Raw genomic sequence first — 12,146 nt, forward strand, 5'->3', positions numbered from 1 at the left:
GCTGGTAAAGGTGTTTGCCGCCAAGCCTGAAGACATAATTTCAATCCCTAGAATCCACAAGGTGGAAGAATCTGACTCCTGCAGGCTAGCCTCTGACCTCCACAAGTGAGCTATGGCACACTGCCCTCCCACACGTAAGATAAATGGTTATTTAAAAAAAGAAGAAAATTAAGGTACAAGGAAAGGCTATTTTGCAATAAAGTTGAAAAATTAGGATTTATGATTAGAATATTTGTAATTAAAGAGGCTGAGCCAAAGGTGAAGTACTGAATTAATGTTTGGGGCTTTTTACCCTCACAAAGGTAAAGAAACAAACCTGAAGTACTGGTATCAGGTACCCTACACCTCCTCTCTCATGGTTAGAGCACTTGCCCAACAGAGGAGGCAGGTACAGAGCTTCCTAAATCTGGAGGGTAATGTCTGCATTTCCGCCCTTTCTGGCCATCTCCACACCCATGATTTCCAATGCATGAGTTGCTAACTGCTCGGCCTATCAGGTGGAACAATAGATAGAAATGGCAAAGCTCTCCTACCTTCCTAAGCCCAGATAGTCACAGAGCATCAACTCATCTAGACAGTCTAGCCTAGAATCCTGGAGAAAAGACAGAGTCCTACCTTAAGTAGCTGTTTTCCAATTGTCGGGCTCATCTTTTCATCTACCATAAGAATGACAATTCCTCGGTCATCCATTCCCCTCCTTCCAGCACGGCCAGACATCTGGATGTACTCACCAGAGGAAATCTGAATATGAGAACATTTTCAAGTTTAGGAGAAAATCTGGTTAAAAATATATATTCTGATATTTTCTTATTGTAGAATTCACAAACAATTTTCTCTTTTCACAAAACCATTAAAATATGAACTTTTGGGAAAGTTAAGGCACAACAATGAAAAAGATGTGAAAATCTCATGAAACCTAAATTTTAGTTCTAAAATGTCTTAACTAACATATTCACTAAACCAATAACTGCCAATTTTTGAAAGCCCTCCCAGAAAATACTGGCTAATATTCCGACATAAAAGTATCTTTTGGCTAGATATTATGAAAACAGCAACAACAACAAATCTCAAACCAACCAAAACCTAAGAACACTAACTACAAAGCAAACTCAACAACTATTACTTCTTATTTGACCATAATAACTTCTTAATCTTCAAAATTAAACTAACATGAAACTGGCCCCCTGGAAGGGGGTACAGTTCTTGGTTGGTGTCTCTGGGGGCTAGTAGATTCATTTGTCAGTAAGACCAATCTAACGGGGGAACGATCAGGCTTTCTGACCTTATAAAAGTAAAGAAACTTGTTAGAATTCCTAGCAACGCCCCAGCTCATGACCAAGCATGCACTGCCCAGTAGCCAGGCAAGATGCCTAGTCATCCTAGGGCCGTAGGTCCTATGTAATCTATGCACATGCATGGAGTAGCTATGTAAGCCCATATGTGCATGGGGGCGGGCACACGGGACGGACAGGGACGACGACCTATAAGAGCAGGTTCTACCTATTCTCTCTCTTCCTGCACGGTCATTCCATAGGCCTGTGCACGCCCTTTCTATTCCCTTCCCTTAGTATAGTGGGTTTTCTTGTGCCTCGGGCTCAGATGATAAACAGTGCCTCTTAATAAATAACAGAACTCACAACCCAAACTACTGGTATACTGCCTGTCCAACGGAGGCAGCACTGATCCACCTGAACAACCAGCCGTGGTCTCTGTATGTGTTGGTGGACTTTACTCATATAGAAACAGTCCAAATCTACACTGTTTTTTTCCTAAACTTAGGACTAAGGAAGATTTAAAAACCACTGTTTTAAGAAGACATACTACTGATAGCCTAGGAGCAAGGAGGGTTCGAGAAGAACAAAAAGTCGACTGAAAGATCAGATGTGTCAAAGGGCAGCCCAATAAAATCTGAGCAGAATCAAAAGGCATCATTACACTGCAGTGTATCACAATCTTTAAATTGTATAATCTTGACCTTGAATCATACAGATTGCTTTAATTTATCTACTTAACACTTGATCCAAGATCCATGACACAAAATCATTTCCCTTTTGTATAGCACCCAACACATTAAGAAAATTCTTTCCATGTGTGGGTGCTGGGGGTTGCAGAATGAACGCTTGTTGGTATGCACCAGGCCTTGAAAAAAACTAAAGCTCTCTCTGTGCATTTACTAGGTCAGTAAGCATGATTACTAAGTTCATAGAGCAAGCAAGCATGGCTACAGAACCACATGAAGACTATATGAAGTAACTAAAAAGCTTTCAAGGTCTACATGCAGAGGTACTGCAATACAAACAGGCTTCAATCTCTGTTGTTCACACATAATGGATTTTAGTGGTTCTCCCAGGGAGGGTGTGGAAGGAGGAGACTAGTTAACTGTCTTAATGTACAAGATTTCAGGTCTTCTAGAACAGCACTGAGGACCATAGCAACACACATTGCTGAAGGAATGCTCTAAAGCAGCGGTTTTCAACCTTCCTAATGCGGCAGGCCTTTAATACAGTTCCTCACATTGTGGGGACCCCAACCATAACATTATCTCCACTGCGACTTCATAACTGCAATTTTGTTACTGTTATGATTCGTGATGTAAACATCTGTGTTTTCCAATAGTCTCAGGCAACTGCTGTGTAAGGGTCCTTCAACCCTCCAAAAGGGGTTGCAATTCACAGGTCGAAAACCACTGTTTTAGAGTGCAGCACTGGAAAACTGCTATTATCCCTCCAAAGATTTCATAAATTTGTAAGTATGGATGACAGCATTTGGAAATGACAGTGGAGAATTCAATCTGGTTTAGGGTTCAAGTTTAGAAGTATGAGGCAATGGTACTGTGTGTGTGAGTGTGTGTGTGCATGCGTGTGCGAGTGTGTTATTGTGTAACATATACTGGCTTGATACTGTTAATTCTTGGAAGGATCGCTAATTTATTTTGTAGTTACTACTGACATATAAAAAGGTTTTAAAAATAGCCAGGCGGTGGTGGCACACGCCTTTAATCCCAGCACTTGGGAGGCAAAGGCAGGCAGATCTCTGTGAGTTTGAGGCCAGCCTGGTCTACAGAGCAAGTCCCAGGAAAGGCGCAAAGCTACAGAGAAACCCTGTCTCAAAAAACCAAACCAAAATAAAAAACAGAACAAAACAAAAGTTTTAAAAATAAAGGTAATTAGCCAATGGAAAAAAAATTATGCTTTGCCCTTCCATCATCATTACTTTTTAGGACTTTGGTAATTATTATGAGAATACTCATTTCAAGAGAAAAATTTAGGTAAAGAGCTATCTGATTCCCAATGGCAGACAGTGAATCTTTGGATCAGACGGACCCCTCAAAGTATACATCATACTTCTACCACTTCTTTTCATACCCACAATGCTTCGTTGCCTGCCTGACAAAGCCCCACCACTGGTGCTCATTTTAAGGACTATCTTCTCTTCTAAGACTTCTCCACTGACATCTGTTTTTTAATGGGAAAAAAAAAAAAGGTTTATTTACATTGTAGTTACTTGTATGGGCACTTTTCCCGCATGCACGTCTGTGCACCATCTGTATACAATACAGTGCCCACAGAAGATGGTGTCAGATTATCTGCAAGTGGAGTCAGAGAGAGCTGTTAGCCACCATGTGGGTACTGAGAACTGAACCCGGGTCCTCTAGAAGAGCAGGCAGTGTTCTTAACTGCTGAACCATCTCTCCAGTCAGCCATCTTCTGTTCTTATGATATACCTTTCTTATACGTATTTCTTAGAACAGACAGACATCAAGTTGGAATTATTTTTTTGTTTGAGGTAGGGTCTCCCTCTGTGGCCCTGTATGGACTAGAACTCACTAGTACAGAGACTAGGATAGTTTCAAAGCTGTCCTTCCATTCCAAGTGCTGGGCCTACAGGTGTGGGCCACCATACATAGCTCCAGTGTTTGTCTTTACTTTCAGACCCCAGTGCTATCTATTAGCACTCTACCTCTGTTATCTTAGGCTTGGTAACCACTTGCTGAAGTGGGAAGGAGACATGTATAAACTGTTATGATCCTCTATTCTAAAAGGGGAAGTAGTGGGTGTGACACAGCCACTGTGGGGAGTGCTTCAAACAACTCCAGAAGTCACTGGCACCCGATCTCTAAAGCCGGTCATCTAAAGGAATCTGACTGAGGGCTAGCTAGGTACAAATGAAAAGGACCTTGGGTTCAGTGTTGACGGAACTTGTTTCTTAACATGCTTGGAAGCAGAAGTACTTCAGATTTTAAGATATCTCCACAGACCCAACAGAGCATCTCTTATCTAAAAATCTAAAACCTGGTATGTCTCAAATTCCAATACTTTTTGTTCAAGTTTTAGGTTTTGAAGTAGTTTAGATTTTCAGATTAGGGAAACTCCACTTACATTTGGAGCTCTTATACATTTGGAAATAAAAATCTCAATGGTATGAGCCAAAGTCATGTGAGATAAAATAAAGATTAGTTATTATTTTTAAATACAATTAATTACTTACCCATCTAAAATCCTTCCCATCAAATTTACGGGCATTTGTAAATAAAACAGTTCTAGCTGGCATATTAATTCCCATAGCAAAAGTCTCTGTGGCAAATAAGGCCTAAATAAACAAGGAATTTAAATAATTAGTTAATGGATTTTAAGGTAAAAACTGTCATAATTTTCAAGATTAAATAAAGCTAGTATTAATTTTTAAACTTAGTTCTTTAATGAAGCCAAAAATAAGTGACAAGATGAATTCTAGACCTATTAAATAATAGATATCACATAACATTACATAATAGCCATAATTACTGAATACCAGATACTGCAATATTACATAATATAGTAGATATATCTATTAAATAATACTTAATTTCCTTTACATTTGTCAAGCTTACTAATTCAGGGAAACCAGTCTTTCTTCCAGCCCAGTGCAATCAAATGGAGAGGACACAACTGGACCAGTGGACAAAGATGAGGCAGTAGAGCATCTTTCTAAGCACAGCCAATTTTCCTGGCTTTCTCACTAGTAATGAACTAGTTCTGAAGATCACTTCACAATTAAGATTCTAGGGCAGTACAGACTCATGACTACTGAATTCTAAGCCTTTATAAACAAAATAGTTGATTTAGGCAAAGTTATAAGTCAATAAAGCATTAAATATTTATCAGCAGGAAAAATAATACTTCATCAACTCAAAGGAATACTAGTCATTAAAAAACGAACCATACAGATGTCAAAACAACATTGGTGATATAATAACCGTTGCTTGCGAAAAAGTCGTATGTTTGAATGTGTGTTAGTGAACATTTCTGGGAAATAAGGAGCAGGATAAACTTTCCTTTTATTTTATTTAAAACTATTTTACTTGAATTCAACAACCTGTAATTATCACTAATACTCTTGAAAAATGATCCACTAATCGTTAAGCTTAGCAAAATTTATAATCTATAGAAGAACATCAACAAGGATTTACTACAATACTAACATTTCATTAAAATACTAAAGTATTTCTTTTAAATACTCTCCATAAGGCTGAGGACTCTCAGGGTAAAAGACACAGAAGTGGTTATATTCTAAAGTTGTTTCCCATTTCTAATATCCGATTTCTAGATATAGGCAGTAAGGCTTTTTGATTGTTTGTTTGTTTGTTTTTTAGAGACAGGTAGCCCTGGCTGTGCTAAAACTCACTCTGTAGCCCAGGCTGTCCTCAAACTCACAGAGATCAGCCTGTCTCTGCCTCCTGAGTGCTGAGATTAAAGGTGTGCGCCACCATCACCCAGCCCCATCAGTCAAATTTTTTTAAAAAAAAAGATCAAACTAGACTCCCACTGAGTTCAATCAACTATCCTAAAACATCCCTTTTCTGCGTATAACAAACAGCTTGTATCTAACTACCCCTTTAATTAATCAAGTAAGAGGGAGATGAGCAGTTACCCAGTCAACCTCAAGTCTAACAAATAGTACACTCTGCACAACTGTATTGCAGCTAGGCGGTGTCACTACCTAAGATACTAAGTAACTTTTTCTACTTACACTCCCAAGTTTATAACACTGATAGGGCACCACATGTAAAGTCAAGTTCATCACCTAAAGTAATGCACTTTCCTGAGGCGTTCTATACAAACAAATTTTTTAGAAAGCAGACATATAAAATGCAAGGCTAGCAAGATATGATGGTTCATACCCATAATCCTAGCATACAATAGGTAAAGCAGGATTGCTGTTGGAGGACAACCTGGGCTATAGAGTAAGACACTGTGTCAGAAAAAGGCAAGACAGGACAAGACAAGATCCCAAAAATCTGCCAATAAGGACTGGGTAGTGAAGTGCTTGCCAAACACAGCAAGACCCTGGGTTTGACCTCCAACACTGTAAAAATCAAACATCAACAACAAACCTGCCAATAAACAATGGTCACTAGCTTGGTCAACTTACATTATTCATACAACACAATTTTGAGACATAAAAAATAAAACATACCTTTATCAATCCTTCAGAAAAGAGAATTTCTATAGTTTCCTTCAAAATAGGAAGTAAGCCACCATGATGAATACCAATCCCCCGTTTCAAAAGAGGAAGTACGTGTTCAACCTGTAATTTTGTAATAATGTTAACGTTATAAGGTAAAGGGAATTTAAAACATTAAACTTGGGAAATGGGTAACTAAAGAAGAAAACATTGGTATTTAAGATTTAAGGAAACTAAGATTTCCCAGAACAAAAGCAAAACCGAACCCATATTCTCACATATTCAACTTTAACTACAACTGTGGCCTAGCTTTACCATGAGAGCCATGTTAAATACATACAAGGATTTTGCTCCTCAAAGCTGTAAGTTTTTTTTCCTTAGTAAGTTGTAAACCGTAACACAAGTCTAAACTGTGTCAGTAGTCTGTCTGTAAACTGACATGGAGGGTCACATTTTACAGTCCCAGCTATTCCAGAGGCTGAGGCAGGAATGTCACTGAGTGCAGTGAACGCTTATCTCTTAAAAAACCCAATTAATAAACACAAAAGATCTTGGCAGTTCAAACTCTAACCATTTAACATTAAACTATAAAACGTGTTTCCTTTAGAATCAAAAGAATAACTGAAGAGTGCATCCTCATTAAGGCTGCTAGGCCCCACATTTAACTGTTTTAGGATAAAATGCAACAAGCCACGGAGCAGCAATTCAATGCCCACTCTCCACCTGGAGGGAAAGGATTTTAAAATTTTCTAAGTTACAACACCATTTTAAATGTCAAGAAACATGCCCCCATAATTGTAGGCTAACCTAAATCCTCTACAAACCAGCACATTTGTTAGTAGAACACATCACCTTCAAGTTGCCTCACTCTAACTGTCCTGCACTATCTAGTCAACAGGGTAGTTTTGTACTTTGGATGCACAGTAAAATCATATGAGAAGTTTTTTTTTAAAGATTCTACCAACTGGGATTCAAACTAGATCGATTAAGTCAAAATCCCTGGGAGTGGCACCTAAGTATCAGCATATTTTAGATGGCTAGTCAATCTTAACAGTCAAAGGAAAAGCATGAACTAGATTAAAGCAAAGTAGATGTTCATTTCTTATCTTTCTTTCTTTCCTTTTTTTTTTTTTTTTGCTTTTTTCAGATAAGGTTTCTTTGTGTGACAGTCTTAGCTGTGGTGGAACTTGCTTTGTAGACCAGGTTGGCCTTGAACTCACAGAGATCCACTTGCCTTTACCTGCTGAGTTGCTGGGATTAAAGGTGTGTACAGCCGCTGCCCAGCTGATGTTCATTTCTTAAACAATACATAATTTTCCTTAGGTATACTCTCTTGCTCAGTATTCTTATAAATTCTTATAAACTGAGAAACTTAATGACTTAAAAATCAACAATAAATTCTTGTTATACAGGAATATAATTTCTAGATTATGCTATGTACTCTCTTAAAAGAAAAATTCTTTCAGACAGAAAATCTTGCTTGGCAGTTTTTCCCCAGTTTGAAACATATATGAAGGTATTTGAGAACATAGGCCAACTGTGCAATAAATTAATAACTATGAGTTAGTATCTGCTAAAATCCTTACTTAGTGGTACTAACTCACCTGAGGAAGCTTTTTATCTTCATCAGACAAGCAGTCAATTGCATTATTGAATACTTCTTCAACCATCTTTTTTTCTTCATCTATGAGAGAAAATTGAAGGGCACATAAACGAATAACTCCTGGGCTGGCAGTCTCGGCTAGGATATGCTACTATCTAGCTGTATATCTTTAAGTAAGGTACATTTACAGTGAATATATATGTATATATAAGTATATGTGTGTACACACACACACACACACACACACACACACACACACTTGCTAAATGTTTTGAGAAATTCAGCATGCTTGAGGCAAAGAGTGGGTCTAGACTGCTATAAGAATGAAGGACAGTGCTTTCGATAAGTTATTCTAACCAAGAGACCTACCCTTAATGAATCAGAGACAGATGCAGAATAACTGGGTTTATAAGAGTGAAGGACAAGAAGGTATGACTGTAATGGTTCTCAGTAATGTTCTCTGGCTTTAATACAGAGTTACGTAGTTAGTTCTAGCTTCCAATGAACTAGGAAGAGGCCAAGAATTCAGCTGCAGTGGTACAGTGCTTGCCAGCATGCGATAGGTCCAAGGAGAGACAGTGGGGAAGAAACTGAGAGAACCTTATAAAGCTTTACAAAGGTGCTGGGTACATACTATATATTATGATTATAAGCAAATTGTATATGCTAGTATTATACAGCAGACATCTGATCAGAAATTTACCTTAAACTAATTTAGATGCAACATTAAAACCATGTGGAAATTACATAATACCTGTGTTGAAATCTAATTTAGTCATTTGAAGAGCATATGCTTCACAATCTTTCTTACTAAAACTGAAGATAATTACAGGTTGAAAATTTCTTTCCATAATCATCTTCACAATCTTGAACACATTTGATGGACCTGCAAAGGGTAAAAAAACACACCCCAAATTAACTCAAATAGACAATAGACTTAAATGTAACTATAAAATAATAAAGAACCTACAATAAAAAATAAGAAAGATCTTCATGATCAGCCAAGCATGGTTATGCACACCTCTTATCTCAGCACTCAGGAGGCAGAGGCAGGTGGATCTCTGTGAGTATGAGATCAGCCTGCTCTACATAATGAGTTCAGGGCAGCCAGTGTTATGCAGAGAAACCCTGTCTCGAGAAACCAAAAAAAGGAAAAGAGAAAAGATCTTCACACTCTTGATTAGACAGAGAATTCTTGGCTATGACATTAAAAGGAGAAGCAATTATGACAAAAAGGTGAAACTAGATTTCACCAACATGAAAAACTCTGTGCTTTAATAGATAAGAGCAGTAAGTGAACAACCAACCCAAGTCTACTAAAATATGGGGAAAAAAAAAACAAACCTCAAGTTATTTGATATAGGTCTACCCAGAATAAACGAACTTTTATAATTCAACAAAGACAATCTAATTCAAAGTCAGACAATGGGGATGCTGAAGAAAAGGCTCAGCAGCTAAGAGCCCTTGTTACTCAATCATTAGGACCAGTACTCATGGGATTCCAGCACTCATGACAAGTGGCTCACAAACACCTCTAAGTCCAGTTCCAAGGGACCCAACGCCCTTTTCTGGCCTGCAAAGTCACACACAGATATACACATGCATAAGATAAATTTAAAAATCAAAGTTTTTTTTATGGACGTTGTGGCACATAGCCTGTTTTTTTGTTTGTTTGTTTGTTTTTGTTTTTTGAGACAAGGTTTCTCTGTAGCTTTGGAGCCTGTCCTGGACTAGCTCTGTAGACCAGGCTGGCCTCTAACTCACAGAGATCCACCTGCCTCTGCCTCCTGAGTGCTGGGATTACAGGCGTGCGCCACCACTGCCCGGCCTTTTTTATTTTTTTGGGCACATAGCCTTTAATCCCAGCACTTGGGAAGCAGAGGCAGACAGATTTAGTTTGAGGCCAGCCTGGTCTACAGAGTGAGATCCAGGACAGCCAGGACTACAAAGAGAAACACTGTCTTGAAAAACGGAAAAAACAAACAAACAAAAAAACAAACAAAAAAACCCACACAAATCAAAACCAAACAAAAAGCAACAAAAACCTTTTAAATAGACAAAGGATTATAACAGCTATTTTATCACATCCTGTGAGGTGCCAAAAGTACACAGTAAGAAGTTCAACCTCAGTGACCACGGGAGAGAGATGAAGAGCGCACCGGAACAGAATACTACTTCACTTTCACTAGGAAGATTATAATCAAATAGACATGTCAGTATCCTAGATGTACAAGAAAATGATACTCAGATACACTCCTCAGAGGACTAGCATGAAAAATGGCAAATGGTGTAGCTACTTTGGGAAATAAACTGGCAGTAATCAAATTCTAGATACCTACCCAGGAAAAAAGAAAACACATAATTCCCACAATAACTTGTAACATAAGCCAAATGTTATATCATATTATTCATAATCAACAAAATAATAGAAACAACTCCATATCCACTCAAATAATGTATATTCTCATGACAGAATATTTATTATTTAGTCATATAGACACATAATATAATCATATGAATCTTATATCATTCAAAGGAGTCAGCTACAAAAGACTACATGATTCTATTTTTATGAGACATCCAGAAAAGGCAAATCCATGGCGACAGGAAAAAAGACTAGTGATGACCTCAGTCCTTAAGTCTTAAGAAGCAGATTCACGGGCTGGGGATTTAGCTCAGGGGTAGAGCACCTGCCTAGCAAGCGCAAGGCCCTGGGTTCCATCCTCAGCTCCAAAGAAAAAAAGATGAAGAATGAGTGCTAATGCCCATGGTTTTGGGAGAGAGGAGCTAATGAAAATGCCTTAGAATTAGACAGTAAGGACAGCTGTATAGTTCTATGACTATACTAGAAAGTATGAAGATGCACATTTTCAAATAGTGAATTTCATGTTATGTAAATTATATGAAAATTTAAAGCTGACTCTGGCAATAGTGTTATCATATGAATATACTCAAACCTAATTAACCTTTCTATGTGGGTAAACTGCACACTACATATATTACATTTAAATTAATGCCATGTTAAAAAAAAAAAAAAACAGATTGCCCTTTATTCATCCGAATTGTCATAAAAAAACATCAGATAAAAGACAAACTAGAGTAATTTAGCTATTCAATTTACAAGTACCTGGCTAACAACTAAGTTCCAAATTACCTTTCGTTCCTCCTTTCCGTCCCTTCTGGTCTCCTTTGGCCAGATCACCTGCATCTCGAAGCACTTGCATTGCGGTATTAAAATTATCTTCTCTGAAGTCACCCTAGAATCATATTTATTTTCCATGTAACTTTGCAAATATAGGCTACAGAGATGATGATTCAGTGGTTAAAAAGTATTTGTGCCCTTGCAGAGGGCCTGGGTTCGGTTCTTAGAACCCACATGGTGGCTCACAAATATTTAACCATATCAAACATTTCTTAAACACAAAGTTTCTCCAAAGAACAAAAGTTTAATGCAACAATAATTACAACCAACGTCACTTAAATAAGTGACCTGTGATAACAAATGATTTTCTAGGCATTTCAAATATAGAGAATGGAAGAAAGGTAAATTTGTGCATTAGAAAAAAGTCTCAAATACAATGTTTCTTTAAACCAGCATCTCACTAAGTTGACCTCAAAATCCTGGGAACAAGTAACCTTCCTATCTGAGCTTCCCAAAGGGCCAAGCTTGCAGGTGAATACCACCACAGCATCAAATACAGTATCTGAAATAAAAATATTTTTAAATAATCATTTTTAAAGAGTAAAGTATTTGAGACCAAAAAAAAAGTGTATCTGTGTAGAGGGAGCAGTTAATATTTTTCTCCAACTCAAAATTACAGGGAAAGCAACATATAAAAGATGACATTATATAGACATGTGAGTTATTCCCTTACATTTTCATCGACCACAAGGTGAAGGCCATCCCCTCCGGCTGGAAATATGTAGTGTTGCAATGGAGTAGGTCGATAATCTGTATAAATTACATGACAGGGCTGCAAAAAGAAAGAATTAAAGAGAAGTTTATTTCTTCAAGGAAAAAATGTATATTTGACTTACTCAACAAAAATTTAAACACTTTCAAATAATTTTAAAAGCTAGGCAAATGAAAAATGGAGGG

At 37.7% G+C, this 12,146-nt stretch overlaps 1 protein-coding gene across 1 annotated transcript in view; it reads right to left on the reverse strand.

Annotated features, from left to right (window-relative positions):
• The window catches only part of Mtrex (Mtr4 exosome RNA helicase), a 69,477-nt gene that overhangs the window by 35,305 nt on the left and 22,026 nt on the right, over positions 1–12,146 (reverse strand). The window contains exons 9-15 of the mRNA XM_036206902.1: positions 11,923–12,021; positions 11,202–11,304; positions 8,802–8,933; positions 8,049–8,128; positions 6,457–6,567; positions 4,489–4,590; positions 616–741 (exon numbers count right to left, since the gene is read on the reverse strand). Of these exons, the coding sequence (XP_036062795.1) occupies positions 616–741; positions 4,489–4,590; positions 6,457–6,567; positions 8,049–8,128; positions 8,802–8,933; positions 11,202–11,304; positions 11,923–12,021 (753 nt within the window). The remainder of the gene's footprint in view (positions 1–615; positions 742–4,488; positions 4,591–6,456; positions 6,568–8,048; positions 8,129–8,801; positions 8,934–11,201; positions 11,305–11,922; positions 12,022–12,146) is intronic.

This window comes from Onychomys torridus, chromosome 15 (assembly GCF_903995425.1).
Source record: "Onychomys torridus chromosome 15, mOncTor1.1, whole genome shotgun sequence".
Taxonomy (NCBI): domain Eukaryota; kingdom Metazoa; phylum Chordata; class Mammalia; order Rodentia; family Cricetidae; genus Onychomys; species Onychomys torridus.